The sequence below is a fragment of the Gallus gallus genome, chromosome 16 (assembly GCF_016699485.2).
Source record: "Gallus gallus isolate bGalGal1 chromosome 16, bGalGal1.mat.broiler.GRCg7b, whole genome shotgun sequence".
NCBI classification, from domain to species: domain Eukaryota; kingdom Metazoa; phylum Chordata; class Aves; order Galliformes; family Phasianidae; genus Gallus; species Gallus gallus.
Genome location: NC_052547.1, coordinates 1444398 through 1466343, shown reverse-complemented (window position 1 = coordinate 1466343; position 21946 = coordinate 1444398). Strand labels below are relative to the sequence as shown.

General features: G+C 54.2%; 3 protein-coding genes and 1 pseudogene across 4 annotated transcripts in view; 1 reads left to right on the top strand and 3 right to left on the bottom strand.

Moving 5' to 3' along the window:
• The window catches only part of LOC121106942 (C-type lectin domain family 2 member I-like), a 94747-nt gene that overhangs the window by 6273 nt on the left and 66528 nt on the right, over positions 1–21946 (bottom strand). The window lies entirely within an intron of this gene.
• The window catches only part of MHCY15 (major histocompatibility complex Y, class I heavy chain 15), a 295994-nt gene that overhangs the window by 264248 nt on the left and 9800 nt on the right, over positions 1–21946 (top strand).
• On the bottom strand, positions 1621–2502 carry LENG9L1P (leukocyte receptor cluster member 9 like 1, MHCY region pseudogene; annotated as a pseudogene).
• On the bottom strand, positions 13335–16332 carry MHCY7 (major histocompatibility complex Y, class I heavy chain 7). 2 transcript variants are annotated; one of them, XM_040648578.2, is made up of 7 exons: positions 16158–16332; positions 15771–16031; positions 15230–15505; positions 14862–15134; positions 14671–14778; positions 14522–14554; positions 13335–14359 (listed from the first exon to the last, which is right to left on the bottom strand). In XM_040648578.2, exons 1-7 carry the CDS (start codon positions 16234–16236, stop codon positions 14334–14336), a joined length of 1056 nt encoding a protein of 351 aa, XP_040504512.2. In that variant the 5' UTR covers positions 16237–16332; the 3' UTR covers positions 13335–14333. The 2 variants fall into 2 exon arrangements, with proteins under 2 accessions (XP_040504512.2, NP_001380657.2); NM_001393728.2 differs by having other exon boundaries at positions 14677–14778; positions 16158–16225.

Genomic DNA, 21946 nt, shown 5'->3' with positions numbered 1-21946 from the left:
AGCAGTCTCCTGCTTTGTCAGTGCCCACGGCTGTCAAACAACAAGAACAAGTTTGGATCGGAGTGCGTTTTTTTCCCCTTTATTTCTCCTGCTGAGATCTTCATCTACACAACGAGCTGGCATTTGCCAAGGGGATGTCTGAAAGCTTTGCTCCGATGTGCTCTTCTCTTTGAGTTACCCCTGAGCCATTGGGACGGGTGCAGCCAGGTTCCGGGCACTGCACCTTCTGCAGTTCTGCTCACCGTGCACATGGGGAGGACAAGAAGTCTCACCCCAATAAATCTGCAGGAACTGATCCTATTTAGGAAAGTCATCTTTGTGCCGTCACATCTTCTCTATTAGATCCTCTTCTCTGCTTTTCTTCTATTCCGTCCACATTTCCTGCCCTTCATTGCACCCCACTTCTCCCATCATACACCGACTTTGCCGTATTCAGCACTTCTCCCATTGCTTTACCTTTCCCTCCTGGGAAGGAGGCCCCGCTCCCCACGCTGCCCCCACCCACACAGACGCTTTTTAACCAATTCTCCCTTTTTTTGGGACAGAACAATGAGGAAACAAAATCCCATGCGACGCTGGGATCACCTATTCACTATTGCTTTGGTGAGGGGTCCTCTTCGGTGCTGGATTTTGGGGTACAGAAGGGACCCTCATGTCCATAACCCCATGGCCAAGAGGCCCCAGTGTCCATGTATCCATGTCTTCGTCCCCAGCACCCAAGGGATTTGGGGGCCATTTCTTGGGTACTGAACGTACCCCCATGGACAGAGGGGACCCTGTGTCCATGTTCCTATAGTGTTGTCCCAGTGCTCAGGGGGCTTCGGCATCACCTTTGGGGTACAGAAGGGACCCCCACATCCCTACAGCCAGGGGACCTATGTGTCCACGGCCCCAGTGCCAAGGGGACCTCTGTGTCACCACTGGGGGACAGAATGGGTCCAGGTGTTATGTCCCCATATCGTTGTTCCCCGGAGGCAAGGAGACCTCACTGTCACTCTCTTCGGGGTACAGAAAGGATGCCCCATGCATCCTCATCCCTCTGACAAAAGGACCCCGGTGGCCTTGTCCAGGTGCCCCTATCCTCAGTGCTGAGGGGTCCCCAGTGTCACTTTCGGTGCATTAGAAGGGCCCCCTATGTCCACATCCCCGATGCCAAAGGGACATCATTGTCACTTCTGGGGTCCAAGTGTCCATCTCCACATCTTCGCGGCACAGAAGGTTCCCCCACATCCCCAATGCTGAGAGGATCTCACTGTCACCACGGGTCTACAGAATGGGGTGAGGCCTTCACATTCCCGTAGTGTTGTCCCAGTGCTAAATGGAGGTGGCAGGTTTAGGGTACAGAAGGGCCCCTCGTGTCCACATCCCCCATCTCCATGACCCCACGGCCACGACGACCCAACATCCACACCCCCACGTAGTCCTCGTCCCAGTGCCAAGGGGATTTTGGTGCCATTTCTGGGGTACAGAAGCGCCCCCCATGTCCTTTTAGCCACATCCACAGCGCCACCTCACTTGGGATCCACGTCCCCACGGGCACAGGGACCTCAGTGTCACCTTCTGCGAGGTACACAAGGGACCCTCGTGCCCACATCACAGCAGCCAAGGGCTCCAGGTGTCCGCATGCCCACATCCCCAGTGCGGAGGGGACCTCACCGTCACCTTCAGGGTACAGAAGGGCCCCCGACGGCGCTCTGCGGGTTCGTCCCACCCCCTCCACTCACTCCCCACAGCCCTCCCCCAGCTCCTCCAGCACCTCCCGCATGGTCCCCATCCCCCCCCCCGACCCGAACACGCGATCGATGCGGTTCTCCCGGTCCCACACGCAGCACCCACGGTAACGGATGCGCACGATGCGGTGTTCGGGCACCGCCAGGTCCGCGGGCCCCGCGTCGCACAGCGGCCCCGTGAAGAACTCCGGCAGCGGCCGCTCCACGACGCCCACGAAGCGGTCGCGGTACTCCACGGTGGCGGCCTCGGGGTCCACTCGTGGGTCCCAGCGGAGGCGGCTGACGACGGCGGCGGCGCGGCGCAGCGGCGGCTTCTTCCCCGCCGCTCCCGGTTCCTCCCGGTTCGGTTCCGGTTTCGGTTCCGGGACGGCGCTCGGACTCTGCCCCGGGTGCGGATGGCGGCAGCGCGGCCCGAAACGGCAGCGGCCCTCCAGGAACCAACGGCACGGGGCGGGCGCCGGGGCCGGAACCGGTTCCGCAGGGCCGGGCCGCTGATCCGGGTCCGGGTCCTCGGGACCGCGATTCGGCTCGGAGTCCGCTTCCACGGATCCGGGGCCCGCGCCCGCAGCTCCGAGCCGCGGCTTCGGGCCGGGGTTCGGGTCTGGTTCCGCGAGTCCGGAGCGCGGTTCCGGTTCCGACTGCGGGGCTCCGGGACGCGGGTCCGGGTCCATGGGCCCGCGGTGCGGGTCCGGGTGTGGCAGCGGGCCCGTGAGTCCGGGGGGCCGGAACTGGGTCCGGATCCGAGGGACCGCGGTGCGGGTCCGTTCCGTGGGTGCGGGAGCGGCACCGGGCGCGGGGCGGGCAAAGAGCGACGGGGGGCGGGGCCAGGACGAAAAGGGGGCGGGGCCACGGCACGAAAGGGGCGTGGTTAGAGGCAACGGGCGTGGCTGGTTTAGGGCAGGCGAATGGTGGGGCGTGGCTCAAGCAAAGGGGGCGTGGTCAGGAATGCTTGGGGGGCGTGGCCAAGGGCGGGGGCGTGGTTTAACCAATAAGGCGATTAGGGGGCGTGGCTAAAGAGCTGCATTGGTGCCTATGGGCGTCTGGTTATGCAGTCTTATTTTGGTTATGCATACATTAACACATTGATACACATTTCACTCACCCCACGATGGCTCCTCTGCACCATTTATTGCCCTTTTCATCTCAAATTTTTTACAGTGCACCGGGCCCACTGCCAATATCTCATTTTTAGTTATGTTTCGTTCCTTCCCTCCTCCTTTCCTTCTTTCCTTCCCTCCTTTCTTCCTTCCTTCCTTCCTTAACTCCTTCCATCCTCCCTCTCTGCTTCCTTCCCCCCCTTCCTTCCTTGCTCTTCCTTCCTTCCTTTCGCCCTTCCATCCCCTGCCCTCCCAGTGCCATCCCCACACCATGACTCCGAGCTCACCTGAGGGCCGTGTGCCAGTGGTCAGTCGTGCTCCCAATGCCACCAGTGCCACCAGCACGGCCCCAGCCACCAGGACATGGCCGTTCCCCATGGCTGCTGCCGGAGGAGGACGAAGGGTGCGGGCCGCCCGCGCCGCTGCTCTGGAGCAGTGAGTGCCTGGGCTGGGCGGCATCACCCATCTCCAGGCAGATACACGCAGTACCTGCAGATCTCCATTGCGGGTACCTCAATCAGCCCTGCCATCACAGTGCTATGCTGCGTGGCATCTGTCTGTCTGTCTGCTCTGAGGAATGCTCGATGCTGCTGCTCTGCCTGGGAACAGCTGTGTCGCTCACAGGGCTCCACGCACTGCCTGAGCCCCACGGATGGCCCCGTGGTCCCTCCATGACATTGCCATGGTCATCCAGTGGTTACTCAAGATTTCACCATACTCACGCCATGGTCACCCCTTTATTACCCCACTCTCTGGCTCTGAGGCAGGTGCAGGAGTGGAGCTGAATGGGGAAAACACTGCAGACTGGGCTCAGCTGATCATAGAATCATAGAATCATAGAATCATAGAATCGCTAAGGTTTAAAAGACCCCCAGGATCATCCATTCCAAACATTCGCCCTTCATCAATGGTTCCCGTGTCACGGAATTACCTAGATAGATCTGTGCCCGTGACAGGGGGCCGGTAGGCTTGTGGGCCCCCCTCCCCCTTCACTTCCCGAGAAAAACGAAGCGGTGGCAACAATCTAAGAAGGAGAACTTATTTTACTAACTATGATGTTGAGATGCAAGATGACACGATACAATACAATCTAATTGGGAGTAAGTATAATAAACCAAATGGAATGAGGGAGAGAGAGCGAAAGAGCGATAGAGAGGGAGAGAGAGAGAGAGTGAGAGAGTTTCCGAAACCGAAAGCCTTACTTGATGAAGGCGCCCGGCTTGGAAAGCACACCCACTCCTCTCCCGGCAGCAAACAAAAGTGAAGAAGAACCGCGCGCAACCAGATGACGCATCTTCCGTGATGTATCTTCCTTCTCTGACCGTGAGGTCCTCTGGGATACGTAGTTCTTCTCTTTTGTCCATGATGTTATGATGTGGAATACCAATAGTGAAGTTACAAAACCATGACACAATTTGACCACTGACTTACCATGAGGTGACCGTTGGGAACCATGGAGATAATATGGGGGGAGACGGGGTTTGACTGAGGGACAAAGAGGAGGCTATGGGATGGCCAGAGGGTAGTTGTGGAGATACACTTGAGTCCCCCAGTCTTCCCTTCATAGTGATCTCACTAGTGTGGGCAGAGCCAGAAGTGACGGATGTCTTCATCTCTGACACTGTGGTGGTGAACACTCACATGAGGGCCAGATCCAGTGCCCATCCAGGGAAATGCCCAGACATGTCTGTATACACACAGACAGAACTGGTAAAAAGAGGAGATTTTGGTTCAGGCAGTCCATTTCACCCACTGCCTCGAACCTCCTCCTAGTGATAAGGCAAGTAGCTGCACAAGGTGGATCATCTCTTACGACAGGCAGCTGAGCTGCAAAAAGCAGTTAAAAGGCCTTGTGGTATTGGACAGAGGTAGATGGGTGGTTTAACAATACTACTGCAACCGTAGACAACAGCGAGGAGGCACCCTGGTCCCTGGTGACCCCCAGAAGCAGAGCTCCACTTCAGGCCTCACCCTGCAGCTTGGAACAAGCAGGGATCTCCTCTAGAGATACCTGCACCTCGGCTGCCTTTTCTTCTCTGACGTGTCTGGTGGGACAGCTCTCATGATTGGAATGCTGACATTTGTTGGAAGGACAGCCCAGCAAGGTGAGGCAATGGAGTTCGTAGAATCATTAATGTTGGAAAAGATGCTCTAAGGTCTAGGGCAATCCCCCACCAAAACACGTCACCAAATACTACATCTATCCTTTCCTTAAACATCTCCAGACACGGTGACTTCACCACTTCTTATCTCCCAAGGGAAGAGGCCAAATCCCACCTCACCACAACTTCCTTTCAGGGAGTTGCAGACAGCAATGAGGTCTCCCCTCATTCTCTTCTTCTCCTCACTCAACACTTCCCGTTCCCTCAGCTGCTCTCCATAAGATTTACACTACAGACCTCACGGCTCCATTGCCCTTCTCTGGACCCATTCCAGGCCCTCAGCATCCTTCCTGTTGTGAGCGGCCCAACACTGAACACAGCACTTGAGGTGCGGCCTCAGCAGTGCTGAGTACAGAGGGACGATCACCTCCTGCTCCTGCTGGCTGCACTATTGCTGATACAAGCCAGGATGCCATAGGCCTTTTGTCCTCCTGGGCACACCGGGAGTTAAAGAGTTAATGCTCCAGTTCCATGGACCGTGGATAGATCTGAGTGTCCTCTTCTCAGAAGGGAAGAACTACATTCTACATACCCCAGCGGACTTTGTGCTATTCTGTTTCCATTTGCTGTTCAGAGGTAAAGATAAAACTGTTTGCACATCATGAGACATTCCCTTCTTTCTCTTCTGCTTGGCCTGGCTTGATGTCTCGTCTGCCTCAGCATGAGAGGAAGGCGTTCTCCCTCCCCTTTTCCATATCTCCCTTTCCCTTTTCCCGGGGCCTGGGTCTGCAAGCACCAAACCGGGCCGAACCAGCCCGTAAATCATTGACAAACCCCCAGGTTTGTTTCCTCTGCTCAGCTTTCCAGCCTCTCTGCCCCCAGCCTGTAGCGATGCCTGGGGTTGTTGTGTCCAGAGTGCAGGACCTGGCACTTGGTCTTTGTGAACTTCAGCCCGATGGCCCCAGCCCATTGGACAGTCTGTCCAGGTCCCTCTGCAGGGCCTTCCTACCCTCAGGCAGATTGACGCTTGCTCCTAACTTGGTGTCATCTGTAAACTTTCTGATGATGCACCCGATGCCCTCATCCAGATCGTCAATAGAGACATTAAACGGCAGGACCCAATACTGACCCCTGAGGCACACCAGTGGTGACCGGTCACCAGCTGCATTTATCTCCTTTCACCACCACTCTCTGGGCCAGGCCATTCAGACAGTTCTTTACCCAGCAAAGAGTGTACCTGTGCAAACCTCAGGATGCCAGCTTCTCCAAGGGAATACAGTGGGAGACATTGTCAAAGGCTTTGCTGAAGTCAAGGAAGGCAACGACAACAGCCTTTCCATAATCCACCAGGCAGGTCACTCGATCACAGCAGGAGATCAGGTTGGTCAAGCAGGACCTCCCTTTCATGAACCCATGCTGGCAAAGCCTGATCCCATGCTCTGTGTTGCCCTTCCCTTCTTCCTCGGGACATAAACTCTCTTTTTCTCCCGGAGTCTCAGCAAAAGTTCCCTCATCAGCCACAACGCTCTCCTTCTCCACTGGCTCATCCTGTGGTGCACTGGCATGGCCCCTTCCTCAACCTTTAAGAATTCCTTCTTGAGATGTGTCCAGCCTTCCTGGACACCTTTACCCTTCAGGAATGACTCCCAAGGGACCCTCCCGTGGTGGTTCAACCTGGCAGGTGGATCAGCACCACACAGCTGTTTGCTCACTCTCCCCTGTTCCCAGTGTGATGGGGGAAAGAATAACAAACAAAACAAAGTCGAACTGGAGGGTTGAGAGAAAACTATTTACTAAGACAGAGAAAAGGATAATAATTACAACAAATGTATAAAACAAGTGATGCACAAGCAATTGCTCACTACTCCCAGAACAACGCCCAGCTAGCCTCCAAGCAGCGGGACTGAGCAAAATGAACTCCCACCCCCTTCAAAACTCCTTCTGCTTGATCTCATATGCCACGGAATATCCCTTTGGCCACTTTCAGTCAGCTGTCCTAGTTCTCTTCCCTCCCAGCAGCATGGCTCCTTTGCTGCAAATGGCCTTGACTCTGGACAGCACTGCTGAGCAGCACCTGCAAACATCAGTGTGTTAGCAACACTGTTTTCCTCCTGGAACCAAAACATAACATCATGCCAGACACACTCAAGAAAACAGTTCAATCCCAGCTGAAACTCAGACAAAGCTGCTGATGGGCGGGGAGGTCTGGGTGTCAGGCTCATCTGCCTGGCACTGTGGCCCTTCTACTCCCTGCGCAGTACAGAAGGTGAGCAATGAATGGGGCAGTGGAGGGTGTGCTGATGGCTATGGCCACACTGACCTCATCTCACAGTGTCTCAGGGCACCCCATGCTCACCACTCCAGGAAATGTCTGATTCCCCCAACCCTGTTGCTCTTCTTCCTCACAACGGGGTTCCTCCCGGCCTCAATCACCTCTGCAGACCCCTGTTAGTCTCTCTCCGGCACTTTCCCTGCCTGTCATGTGCTGAGGAGCCCAGAACTGAACACAGTGGTCCACATGTGGCCTCACCAGGGCAGAGCAGAAGGGGACGATCACCGTCCTCAGTCTGATGGTCACACTCATTTAACGCACCCCAGGATTCTCCTGGCCACGAGGGCACGCTGCTGGCTCATGGCCAACCTGCTGACCACCACCACATCCAGGTCCTTCTCCTCAAAGCTCCTTTCCAGAAAGTCAGCCCTAACCTGTACTGACAATGACGACTGTGCTGTCTTTGAAGCGTTTTTCAGTAACTCTCACAATGACCTCCTCTGTGATTTTGCCAGGCACCAAAGGGAGACTGGCAGGCCTGGAATTGACAAGGTCTTCCTTCTTGTCCTGCCTGGAAACTCAGCTGTTTCCAACTTCCAGTCAACTGGGACATCTTGCAATTCCCAGGGTCCCTGGATAAACCCCATGGGCCATAGATTTACACGCATGCAACTGGAGCAGCAAATCCCACCCACGTCCACAGCCCACTGGGAGTTTATCATCACTGCAGTCGTGGGCCTGAACCCAGAGCTCCAGGTGTCCCACCACCCATCTCCAGTGTTCAAGACAGACGTGAAAAAATAATGCACTGTGTGTCTCTGCTTGTTCTATGTCCCAGTTTATGAGGTGATCAACCTCATCCAGTAGGGAAGCAAAATCATCCACGGTCCTCCTTTTGCTGGTCACACGAAGAAGCCCTTCCATGGTCTCCCACACTGCTGCCCAGCTTCAGCTATAACTGAGTTTTGATAGCTCCCCTCAGAATGGCAGACAGCATTTCTGTAGCTCCCCCATGTGGCCTGATCTGGCTGCCAGTGTCCACTCACTTTCCACCTAAACTCAGGAAGAAAAGCTGCTCAGATGAGCTGGACTTCGGCCCTGCTTCCTGACTCCCAGCTGTTTGAAAATGCCTTCTCCGGTGCTCTTAAGAGATGGCTCTTACAAAGTGACCAGCACCCTGTGTTACAGCTGTTGTAACTTGACTTGGTAGCAGCAGTGAGATGCCACCAAACAGCAATTCTCCAAAAGGGAATTTTCATCAGTGATAACCAGAGTAAGGAAGCGAACAGGAGGGGTTGGAGCTGTCCTGCAACCGAGGTCGGGTACCCAAACACGGACGGGGTTTGTATTTCCCTGCTCTCAGCCACACGCACCCTTCCCTGCTGGGCTCACAGCGTAGCTCCCAGTTAACACACGCTGGAACACATCTTGTTTCCAGGGAGCGCTCCCTGCCGGCTGCACCGCACCACCCGTCAGGGGAAGGAGTACGCTCTCTGGGGCACTCGCAGGCTCTGTCTCCTGCGAGGGTGTGCGGGTAGCTAAGGAGGCAGGAACTGAAAGTGAAGCTCCGCACCAACTCGGGGCACTATTGTGGACTGTCTCCTCTGTGGATGTGCTTGTGGGAGCTGAGTTTAGAACTGCCGCTAAAGCTCTTCCCACACTCACAGCACTGGTAGGGTCTCTCTCCTGTGTGGATTCGCTGGTGGACATCAGGTAGGAAGAGGTTTTGAAGCTCTACTCACACTCAGAGCACTGGTAGGGTCTCTCTCCTGTGTGGACACGCTGGTGGTAGCTGAAGCTGGAACTGCCACAGGGGTGGCTATAAGTTGAGTAGCAGCAGCAGCCACTTTTGCCTCTATCCTCATAGTCTTAAGTGTATTAATCACAATTCGCCAGGTAGAACCTAGGGCTGGAGCATCCTTCGTCTTGCCCTGAAGGACTCCGTCCCTCATGCAGTCCCCAATTTCGCACCATTCTTCCACTACGAAAATGAGCGGAGGAGCCTTCAAGAACCCCTGTTCTCGAGCCCACGTTACTAGCTTAGCTAGGTCTTTGTCCTTCACTGTCTCCCCTCGCTTAGCGAGGATACTGAGAAGCAGTGTCAGTGCTGCTGCAAATTCCACATCCATGCTAGCAGCAAGTGGCCGAGGAGGAAGCTGCGCAATCTTCCTACCCGAGTGGCCGCCCATCCCGGCACACGGCACTCACCCCACCGCGGGTCTAATTCGACGTGTGTCCAGCACACAACGCTCTGAGCTGCCGCCTTCTCGGCATGGAGCTTACCCGCTGCATCCTTCCCCGCTCTCATTGCCTTCCGTGTCAAACCGCTGTGGCAACTCTCGAGCATCCCGCTGCCTCCACGTCGAACCGCTGTGGCAACTTGTGCGGCTTTCCCGGGTCCCTGTTCGGGCGCCACTTCAAGGAAGGCGGCCTGAATGAATCCACGCGTCTTCACAGAAGTACTGGTGGAAACTCCTCTAATCCTTTATTGCCCGAATCAGCTCATACTTATACAGAAATACAGGGTACACACGGCAACTTATAATTGGTTAGCACACAGAAATCACGCGTCTTGCTTGCTAGCTATTGGTACAGCATTAAGCATCACATGGTATTTTTCACTGTTCTTCGCATTCCACTGTCTTGACCTCTTCCCAGGCTAGCTACCCCCTTATCTTAACTGAAGCCTCAGTTTGTCTTCCTGCTTTGACAGCTTCAAGGTCTCACAGCCTGGGTTGTGCACATAGCACTCAAGCTCACAACTCCTTGCTCCCTGAGCCACTCTCCTACAGGCTATAGTTTGGAATGCGCATTCTCCAAAAGCCCACCACACCCAGAAAAGATTGTGTCTCTTTCTTACTAATGGGCGGAGACACGGCAGTGATTTTGTCCATCACATCTGCTGGGATGTGACAGTGCCCATCTTGCCACTTTCTACCTAGGAACCGACTCTCCTGGGCAGGTCCTTTCACTTTGCTTCGCTTGATAGCAAAACCAGCTTGCAGAAGGGTCTGGGTTATTTGCTCTCCTTTCTCAAAAAACGTTCTCTGCTGTATCACCCCACACAACAATGCCATCAATGTACTGCAGGTGCTCAGGAGCACTGACTGTTCCAGTACAGTTTGGATCAACCGTGGCAAATGGTTGGGCTGTGTTTCCACCCCTGGGGCAAACGGTTCCAAGTAGACTGAGCGCCCCTCCAGCTGAAGGCAAATTGCGGCCTGCATTCTGTGGCCAGAGGAATGGAAAAGAAGGCATTAGCGATGTCACTGGTGGCATACCACTTGGCTGCTTTTGACTCCAGTTCATATTGCAGTTCTAACATGTCCGGCACAGCACCACTCAGTGGGGGTGTGACTTCATTCAGGCTACAGTAGTCCACTGTCAGCCTCCGTTCTCCACTGGCTTTACGCACTGGCCATATGGGGCTGTTAAAAGGCGAGTGCGTTCTGCTGATCAGTCCTTGACTCTCTAGCTGACAAATCAACTTATGAATGGGGAGCAAGGAGTCCCTGTTGGTGCAGTGCTGCCATCTGTGCACTGCTTTTGTGGCAATCGGTACCTGCTGCTCTTTTACTCGCAGCAACCCCACAACAGACGGATCTTCTGACAAGCCAGGCAAAACAGACAGCTGCTGAAAGTTGTCTGTATCTACAGCAGCTATTCCAAAGGCCCATCGATACCCCTTGGGATCCTTGAAATGCCCCCTTCTGAGGGAATCGATACCCAGCGTGCATGGAGCCCCTGGGCCAGTCACAATAGGGTGTTTTTGCCGGTCTTTACCAGTGAGGCTTATTTTGGCCTCCAACACAGTCAGTTCTTGAGAGCCCCCAGTCACTCCAGAAATACGGATTGATTCTGTCCTTCCTGACTCGAGGGCATTGGAGTGGACTGTGCACCGGTATCCACCAGGGCCTTATATTTCTGTGGTTCTGATGTGCCAGGCCATCGGATCCACGCAGAGTCCAACAAACTCTCTTATCCCTCTCCCTCCCTGACTGAGGGCAGGGCCCTTCTATTCATTACCTGTGGGAACTGGAACAACTACACCGCTGGTTGATTAGTTCTGTAATTCTCTCACCCGTGCTCGCAGTACAGGAGTAGTGTGGTCATGCCACTTCCTCATGTCTTCTCTGTGGTCACTGAGGTGACGCCACAAGGCAATACACAATGCAATCCTACAATGTTCCTCATTTGAGCAGGAAAGAATTTGCCTTCAGTAGCTGAGATTTTTGATGATGCGGGTGAGGAGAAGGGTCCATCCCCTTTAATTAAGTGGATTTTCATTAGCTTGATCAGTTCTTTCATTAGGCCCATTTGCTTATCCTGATCTTCATCAAACGTTTCTGATACTTCTATGGGCTCGTCACGATTAATCAATAGAGACACTTGTTCTTGTACTTCATCCAGTCTTTGCTCATTCTGAGATGGCTGAAATGGAAGCGTGTGTTGGGGGTAGATCTGGTGCTGTTCTTGTGAGTTTCTGCCATATATCAGGCATTGTTCTCACTCTCTGCGGATCATGACCTTGGCGTGGATCGTTAGGAGCAAAATTAGGGTCATACACCATTCCCACCACAGCTATTTCCCTCAAATACTGGATACCTTTTTCAGCTGTATCCCACTTCTACATCACAGGCTTCAGACTGTCTCTGACGGGATGCCTTTCCCTGACGGCTACTAACATTTGTTCCCAGAGGGTGGTGGCTCCATCCAAACATCTACTAATCCTTCTGTCAATAGATGAGTCTTTGGCAATGCCTCCGAGTTGGCGGGCTTCGTTACCATCCAGAGACAAGCTACTGGCCCCGCCGTCCCAACAGCGAAGCAACCAGGTGACAAGGGTTTTGTTCGGATGCCGTGTAAACTCTTTCCTTGAGCCTTGGATTTCAGTCATCTTCAGAGGTCGGCAAACAGAAATAGAGACTTCCTCTTCATCACTCGCCTCTCCGTGTCTCTTGGTTTTTGCTTTTGCCTTTTGTGGCTCTGAGGAGGCCCCCTGGCCTGGATCTTCCTCTACCTCCTCCTCCGCTGCTGCTGCTTCTTTTTTCCATTCCAGACGCGTGGACACCCACTTCCATTTCTTGCCTTCCACAGGGGCAGCTGACACTGCTACTGGTGTCTCCTGTGACTGATCAGATTTGACTTGGAGATTTCCCCCTTTGGCTTCAACCTCTGCTTGGAAACTCTCTCTCTCCAGAATAGTATTACATAGAGCACGGTAAGCACAAGCCAAGCCCCAAATAAGCCGTACCTCCTTCGATCTATCTGAGCCACACCATCCCTGACTCAAATACTGGCTTGGTTTCTTGGGATCCCACAGGTGTTCAAGAGTGGAGTGCCATGACATTGTGGGTCCCCACGCTTCTAAGATTTCTCCTAAACCTCTCCATATTCCCTGCCAGTCAGCATTCTCTGGTTTTGGAGGAGACCTCTTCCACATAACACAAATGGAGAAGAAAACATTCAAGGAGATTGATAACATGCACAAGAGTATGAGCTCTAGCTCGGCCGTTGAAAAAACGTGTGACAAACTGAGAAGAAAGCCTGGAAACTGGTTTGAAAGTGTCAAACTTAAAATGATACCACATTGCATAAAGGTACCAGGCAGGTGTCTCCATCAGGGCCCTTATTTGGTTATACATGAACACAATTCCACAGCACGAAATCATGATGTTAATTATAGGCCAATAATTTCCCAAGATCATGATTGTCCTTCATCCCTTATACAACGCTCCTGCAATAAAGAGCAGACTCATAGCTGGTAGCTTCTAAAATGGGGGGAAAAACAACAACAACAACAACTACTGGGTACAGTGTCCGGAGTTCGGCAGACTGCCCAGACTATAATCTCATCTATGAAGGTCACACTAGCACTGCCTTGCAGTCTGGCAGTCTCCGGCTTAAAGAAATCCTTTCTTTTCTCTGTTAGCGTTAAAAGCTTCAGATTGCCCGCATTCTCCACCAAAAGCTGTCACGGACTTATCTAGCTCAATCTAGATCAGTCTATGCCCGTGACAGGGAGGCCGTGGGCCTGTGGGCCCCCTGGCACCCAAAAATGGGAAGGGAAAGGGGACAGGGGAATGGGAGCTGGGCTCAGAGAGGGAAAAAGAACAGAGCAGTGGCCACAATCTAAGGTGGAAAACTTATTTTACTAACCGTGATATTGGAATGCAAGATAACACAATATAATACAATCCAATTGAAAGTACGGGTTATAAATAAGATAAAATAAGAGAAAGTTTCCAAAACCGAAAGGTCTGCTTGAATGAAGGCGCACAGCTCAGAAGCACACCCAGCACTCTGCGTGGCTGCCGGAGAGAGAGTGTGAGCCTGATCACGCCACTCATATCCACTGATTTCAGTGCCGTATCTTCCCTCTCTGACCGTGAGGTCCTCTGGGATACGCAGTTCTTCTTCTCTTTCGAGAAGCAGGTATCTGGAAGGTTGTCAATCCACGGAACTGGACTATTAACCCTGTAATTACCCGGGCTGTCCATGATGCTATGATGTGGAATACCAATGGCAAAATTACAAAACCATGCCAGCTTGGCTCAAAGCCTGGTCAGCAGCACCCATCCAAGGCATGAGCTGCCCAACAAGGTTTTGAAGCTAATGGCTGACTACAATGAGCACAGCGCTGAGAGCTGCTTTTCACAAAGAAAGCTGCTGAACAAAGTTGAGACTGGGGCGTTCCGACCTGGGTACAATTGGCACAGGCACCAGCTAAGATAATCCTACATGGTAGGAGAGAGCCTAGCACAGGGCAGAACCCATGTGCTAACTGTTGGAAACAGTGTGTGAGCAGGGGAGCACACACTGCGTCAGCCCGAGGAGATGCAGGAAGTTGAGCAAACAGAGATACACACACCCACAAACTCCAAACACATGCATGCAGGGCTGGCTGAAGTAGCACAGCACTCAGATGGAAAGTTCACTTTCTGTGTGGGTGAGAAGAGGTGGTGTCATATGGGACCACGTCCCCGTCCCGACTCACCACCCTGGGGGTTCTCCAGGGAGGGTGGGCCCAGTATTGTCCCAGCTGTGGGCCCAACGGAAAAGCGCAGGGAACCGGGACCGCTCCAACCACAGGGACCCCTCCTGAGTCCCGGTTTCACACTCTAACCATGGCTTAGACGCTGGATTCCCCATCGTGGCCTGCAAGGAAGGGAGAGCAATGAGCCCTGTGTCTGTGCTCGCTGTGTAGTACAGAGCATCATGCCACCACCTGCACTGTGACCCCAGAAGCAACAAGGGGCCCCAGAGTGCCCTGACCCCAAGCACTGGCAGTCTTCTGCCAGTTCTGCCCTTGGCACTCACCTGCTGCTGCTTCATAACCCTTCTTCTCCTTCCCTACAGACAGAAAAAAGTGTCAGCACCAGGCTCATGTCAAAGAGTGGGCAATCCTAAAGGATTCTGAGCACGTTCCCCACCCCCCCCAAGCACACCTTCCCCCCCCAGCCCACTACCTTTACCTGACTTGCTCTTCCACACCACGACTCCAACGACAGCAGCAATGACAGCCACGATGGCGCCGACTGCCCCGGCCACAGAAGGAGTCAGGTTGGGCTGCGGCTCTGGGAGTAGAGTGGCTTTGTCAGGAATGGAAAGGGTGGCCCCCCAGACCCCAACCCCACGCACTCCACGCTGCCAGGCTCACCCCATGAGAAGAGGCCAGGCTGGGGCAGGCTGGTGTGCTCCACGCGGCACCAATACTTGTCCACATCCTCCGGCAGCACATCAATGGCAGCCGAGGCGTGGTAGGTGCCATCGCTGTTGGGCACGATGCCCCCCCAGTGGGTCTCCTGGTCCCGGACCATGCCGTCCTTCATCCAGCTGATGGCAATGGGCCGCGGGTAGAAGCCATAAGCGCGGCAGGACAAAGTCAGGATCCCGTTGGCCTCCTTCCCCCACACGCGCACCTCAGGCCGTTCTGCAGATGGGTGACATTGTGGGCCAGGCTGAGCACCCCACACTGAGCCCCTGCCCCACACCCAGCCCAGCCCCAAGTCCCCCTCCCATCCTCACCTCTCCTTTTCAGCACTGCCTTTCCGTGTTCCAGGTATCTCCTCAAGTTCTGGACGCAGATGGTCCCCAGCTCATGCTTGCATCCCTCAGTATATATCCCTTCCTCCTCCCACCTCCTCTTGGTGATTTCTGCCACTGGATCCGCCGCGGTTAACGTCATCGTGTCCATATCAAAGGCGAGGAAGTCCCTCCCATCAAATGCATACTGAACGTACCCTCGGATGCTGCCGTCCTCCAGGATGTCACAGCCGATCATCTTCTGCAGTGTGTGAGACCCTGAGGCACAGCAGGGGTGGGGGCTGAGGGGCTTCATGGGCTGTGGGGCACCAGGAGTGCTGTGGGGCTGGGATGGGGTGGGTGGGCTCAGGATCGGAGGAGCCCAGGGACAGTGCCACCACACATGGACAGCCCAGCACAGCCGGGTGTGGGGAAGGCCAGACTTCAGTGGGGTTGGCGGATGCCTCATGGATCCCTCACGGATCCCTCACTGCACGGAGTCACCATCCCAGCCCCATCACAACGCAGCTGCCGCCGCGCTCACCTCCACTTTTATTGTAGTGCACCTGCAGCCTGCCCAGGAACTCGTAGAAATGCAGCTCAACGTCCCGGGCCTTCTTGGTCTCTGCATCCCAGTGCTCCTGGTCCTCCTGCGGCAGCCAGCCGAAGATGGGCCGCACCGTCCGGCCCAGGCTGTTGTAGTTCCAGAGGAGTTCGCCATCTACGCACCCGACGATCACGAAGTGCGGCATCCCGGGGCCGGGATCCGTCATCCTGGTCTTGAAGTAGCGCAGGGAGTGCGACCCTGCGGGGACAGACGGCGTCAGAGCGGTGAGCCGCGGGTGGGGGTCCCGCGGACGCAGCCCCGGCGTCGGGGAGCGAGGAGCCGCGGGTCCCGGTGCCGGGGGCAGCCCGATCCCGCAGCACTCACCGCACGCCGCCGCGCCCAGGGCGCCCAGCAGCAGCCCCAGCAACACCGCCTCGCTCGGACCCATGGCATGGCATAGCATGGCATGGCACCGCACGGCACGGCACGGCACGGCACGGCACGGCACGGCACGGCACGGCACCGCACCTCTCTGCACCGTACCGCACCGCTCCACTCCGCGGACACCCCAGGCCCCGCCCCGCGACCCCATTGGTGTCTCCGCCCATCCCGGCCAATGGAGACCGTGAGCGCGGGCGACGTCACCGGGTGCCAGGCAGATCTCGTTCTCGAGGCTTGTCAGAAGTGAGAGCGTAAGCTCAGAGGGCGTGAGGGGACGAGGAGTCCATGGCTCGAAACAGGAAGCTTCGGGGCTGCCCGCACAACTTTGTAATTGATGGTCACAGAGATGAGGTGGATGGGGTCATTTATTGGTACAGAGACTGCAGTTCTGCTCTGTGCAGCCGTCTGGAATAGCTCTGAGCCTGGAGGTACAGACAGGTTGCACATCCCACTCCCAAACACTGTGACAGGGATATCAATGGGCTCGTTATGTTGGAAGACTGCTAATTGCTGGTGCTGGACAGACAAGCCCTGAGTGATAGGGAATTGAAGGAGAAGCAAAACAATGAGCAGTATCCATGTTTAGATAGCAACGATTTGTGCTCAGCAGGTATGGATGCGTTCAGCTGAGCGTCGGGAAGATTTGTGAACCTGAAGCACTCAGTCAATGAGGAACCATGGGAGGAAGAAATCAACGTTGGGTAACAGGGTATAAAAGATGTAACGCTGCTTTCTGTGTGTGCTGCTGCATGCGGGACAGCCGGCATTGCAATGGTGAATAAAACCTGCTTTGATCAGAGATATCATCCTGTTACCTTACTTGGGTATCACCAACGGGTGCGGGTTCTCATTTTCAGCTGATGGCTCAGAGCCAAGCACGGCCATGCGGGTTGGGCTGTGTACTGCAAAGGCCCCCCCCACTGAGTGCACCAACCACTGCTATGGGCAGAACTACAGCTGGGTAGGAGGAGAGAACTTAGAAAACCACAGCTGCTCCCCCTCTTCCTGCAGCGCTGTGGAATGTTTTCTCCTCCCCAGACAGGTCGTGGCACAGCTGCCCCATGGCATCGCTGCCTGTATGGGAACTGCTGAGTCCCGGCCTGACCCAGCGATGGATCCCATGGGAAAGGACCGGTGAGCTCTGGCTCTGCCCTTCACTTCTTCCTCGGGACATAAACTCTCTTTTTCTCCCGGAGTCTCAGCAAAAGTTCCCTCATCAGCCACAACGCTCTCCTTCTCCACTGGCTCATCCTGCGGTGCACTGGCATGGCCCCTTCCTGAACCTTTAAGAATTCCTTCTTGAGATGTGTCCAGCCTTCCTGGACACCTTTACCCTTCAGGAATGACTCCCAAGGGACCTTCCCGTGGTGGTTTAACCTGGCAGGTGGATCAGCACCACACAGCTGTTTGCTCACTCTCCCCTATTCCCAGTGTGAGGGGGGAAAGAATAACAAACAAAACAAAGTCGAACTGGAGGGTTGAGATAAAACTATTTACTAAGACAGAGAAAAGGATAATAATTACAACAAATGTATAAAACAAGCGATGCACAAGCAATTGCTCACTACTCCCAGAACAACACCCAGCTAGACCCCAAGCAGCGGGACTGAGCAAAATGAACTCCCACCCCCTTCAAAACTCCTTCTGCTTGATCTCATATGCCACGAAATATCCCTTTGGCCACTTTCAGTCAGCTGTCCCAGTTCTCTTCCCTCCCAGCTGCATGGCTCCTTTGCTGCAAATGGCCTTGGCTCTGGACAGCTCTGCAGAGCAGCACCTACAAACATCAGTGTGTTAGCAACATTGTTTTCCTCCTGGAACCAAAACATAACATCATGCCAGACACACTCAAGAAAACAGTTCAATCCCAGCTGAAACTCAGACAAAGCTGCTGATGGGCGGGGAGGTCTGGGTGTCAGGCTCATCTGCCTGGCACTGTGGCTCTTCTACTCCCTGCGCAGTACAGAAGGTGAGCAATGAATGGGGCAGTGGAGGGTGTGCTGATGGCTATGGCCACACTGACCTCATCTCACAGTGTATCAGGGCACCCCATGCTCACCACTCCAGGAAATGTCTGATTCCCCCAAACCTGTTGCTCTTCTTCCTCACAACGGGGTTCCTCCCGGCCTCAATCACCTCTGCAGACCCCTGTTAGTCCCTCCCCGGCACTTTCCCTGCCTGTCATGTGCTGAGGAGCCCAGAACTGAACACAGTGGTCCAGATGTGGCCTCACCAGGGCAGAGCAGAAGGGGAGGATCACCTTCCTCAGTCTGATGGTCACACTCATTTAATGCACCCCAGGATTATTCAGGTCCTTCTCCTCAAAGCTCCTTTCCAGAAAGTCAACCCTAACCTGTACTGACAGCAATGACTGTGCTGTCTTTGAAGCGTTTTTCAGTAACTCTCACAATGACCTCCTCTGTGATTTTGCCAGGCACCAAAGGGAGACTGGCAGGCCTGGAATTGACAACATCTTCCTTCTTGTCCTGCCTGGAAACTCAGCTGTTTCCAGCTTCCAGTCAGCTGGGACATCTTGCAATTCCCAAGATCCCTGGATAAACTCCATGGGCCATAGATTTACACGCATGCAACTGGAGCAGCAAATCCCACCCACGTCCACAGTCCACTGGGAGTTTATCATCAGTGCAGTCATGGGCCTGAACCCAGAGCTCCAGGTGTCCCACCACCCATCTCCAGTGTTCAAGACAGACGTGAAAAAATAGTGCACTGTGTGACTCTACTTGTTCTATGTCCCAGTTTATGAGGTGATCAACCTCATCCAGTAATGAAGCGAAATCATCCACGGTCCTCCTTTTGCTGGTCACACGAAGAAGCCCTTCCATTGTCTCCCACACTGCTGCCCAGCTTCAGCTCCAACTGAGTTTTGATAGCATAATTACTCCCCTCAGAATGGCAGACAGCATTTCTGTTGCTCCCCCATGTGGCCTGATCTGGCTGCCAGTGTCCATTCACATTCCTTTCCACCTAAACTCAGGAAGAAAAGCTGCTCAGATGAGCTGGACTTCGGCCCTGCTTCCTGACTCCCAACTGTTTGAAAATGCCTTCTCCGGTGCTCTTAAGAGATGGCTCTTACAAAGTGACCAGCACCCTGTGTTACAGCTGTTGTAACTTGACTTGGTAGCAGCAGTGAGATGCCACCAAACAGCAATTCTCCAAAAGGGAATTTTCATCAGTGATAACCAGAGTAAGGAGGCGAACAGGAGGGGTTGGAGCTGTCCTGCAACCGAGGTCGGGTACCCAAACACGGACGGGGTTTGTATTTCCCTGCTCTCAGCCACACGCACCCTTCCCTGCTGGGCTCACAGCGTAGCTCCCAGTTAACACACGCTGGAACACATCTTGTTTCCAGGGAGCGCTCCCTGCCGGCTGCACCGCACCACCCGTCAGGGGAAGGAGTACGCTCTCTGGGGCACTCGCAGGCTCTGTCTCCTGCGAGGGTGTGCGGGTAGCTAAGGAGGCAGGAACTGAAAGTGAAGCTCCGCACAAACTCGGGGCACTATTGTGGACTGTCTCCTCTGTGGATGTGCTTGTGGGAGTTGAGTTTAGAACTGCCGCTAAAGCTCTTCCCACACTCACAGCACTGGTAGGGTCTCTCTCCTGTGTGGATTCGCTGGTGGACATTAGGTAGGAAGAGGTTTTGAAGCTCTTCTCACACTCAGAGCACTGGTAGGGTCTCTCTCCTGTGCGGACACGCTGGTGGTAGCTGAAGCTGGAACTGCCGCACGAGTGGCTATAAGTTGAGTAGCAGCAGCAGCCACTTTTGCCTCCACCCTCATAGTCTTAAGTGTATTAATCACAATTCGCCAGGTAGAACCTAGGGCTGGAGCATCCTTCGTCTTGCCCTGAAGGACTCGGTCCCACATGCAGTCCCCAATTTCGCACCATTTTTCCACTACAAAAATGAGCGGAGGAGCCTTCAAGAACCTCTGTTCTGGAGCCCACGTTACTAGCTTAGCTAGGTCTTTGTCCTTCACTGTCTCCCCTCGCTTAGCGAGGATACTGAGAAGCAGTGTCAGTGCTGCTGCAAATTCCACATCCATGCTAGCAGCAAGTGGCGGAGGAGGAAGCTGCGCAATCCTCCTACCCGAGTGGCCGCCCATCCCGGCACACGGCACTCACCCCACCTGGGGTCAAGTCGCCATGCGTCTGGCACACAACGCTCTGAGCTACCGCCTTCTCGGCACATGGAGCTTACCCGCTGCATCCTTCCCCGCTCTCATTGCCTTCCGTGTCAAACCACTGTGGCAACTCTCGAGCATCCCGCTGCCTCCACGTCGAACCGCTGTGGCAACTTGTGCGGCTTTCCCGGGTCCCTGTTCGGGCGCCACTTCAAGGAAGGCGGCCTGAATGAATCCATGCGTCTTCACAGAAGTACTGGTGGAAACTCCTCTAATCCTTTATTGCCCGAATCAGCTCATACTTATACAGAAATACAGGGTACACACGGCAACTTATAATTGGTTAGCACACAGAAATCACGCGTCTTGCTTGCTACCTATTGGTACAGCATTCATCATCACACGTTTTTTTTTCACTGTTCTTCGCATTCCACTGTCTTGATCTCCTCCCAGGCTAGCTACCCCCTTATCTTAACAGAAGCCTCAGTTTGTCTTCCTGCTTTGACAGCTTCAAGGTCTCACAGCCTGGGTTGTGCACATAGCACTCAAGCTCACAACTCCTTGCTCCCTGAGCCACTCTCCTACAGGCTATACTTTGGAACGCGCATTCTCCAAAAGCCCACCACACCCAGAAAAGATTGTGTCTCTTTCTTACTAATGGGCGGAGACACGGCAGTGATTTTGTCCATCACATCTGCTGGGATGTGACGGCGCCCATCTTGCCACTTTCTACCTAGGAACCGACTCTCCTGGGCAGGTCCTTTCACTTTGCTTCGCTTGATAGCAAAACCAGCTTGCAGAAGGGTCTGGGTTATTTGCTCTCCTTTCTCAAAAGTGTTCTGTGCTGTATCGCCCCACACAACAATGCCATCAATGTACTGATGGCAGAGTCACTGCCCCATAGCAATGCTTCATGGCGTTGCTTCCCCATGGCATTGCTGCCTGTATGGGAACTGCTAAGTCCTGGTCTGACCCACTGACAGATCACCTGGAGAAAGGACCCGGTCAGCCATGTGTGAGAGGTAGATTGTGTTTTTGCAGTGGAAATTTCCAGTATTTCTGTATGTTGTTTAGATTAAGTTGCTTTTCACAGAAAAAGCTGCTGAACAGAGTAAAGTTGAGACTGGGGCATTCCCTCCTGGGTAGAATTGGCACAGGCACCAGGTAAGGAAATTCTATAGGGTAGGGGAGAGCCTAGCACAGGACAGAAGGAGTGTGCAGACTGTTGGAAATGTTTTCCTCCTGTCTCCTTAAAAATACAGAACATACCCAAAGACAATGGGTTGCTAACAGACGTTGTATGGAAACATAACGGAGCAACAGCTTCGGACCATTGTGAGCCTGAGATGCTCAACCAATGAGTGCCAGGAGAGGCTTTGCCTGTGTTGGACCCAGGGGAGAAAACGGAGTGGATTTCACTGATCAGGAGCGCAATTTCTCCCTTGGCAGCAGGGGGCGTGCGCCCGTTGTTGCAATCATGGACAAACTGCTCTTCACAGAGATCTCAGCCTGATTCGAAATTGTAGACCTGGAGCGTGTTTCTCACAAAGCTGCAAACATCAGCCCGAGCTCCAAGGTGGGCGAGGAGGGCCC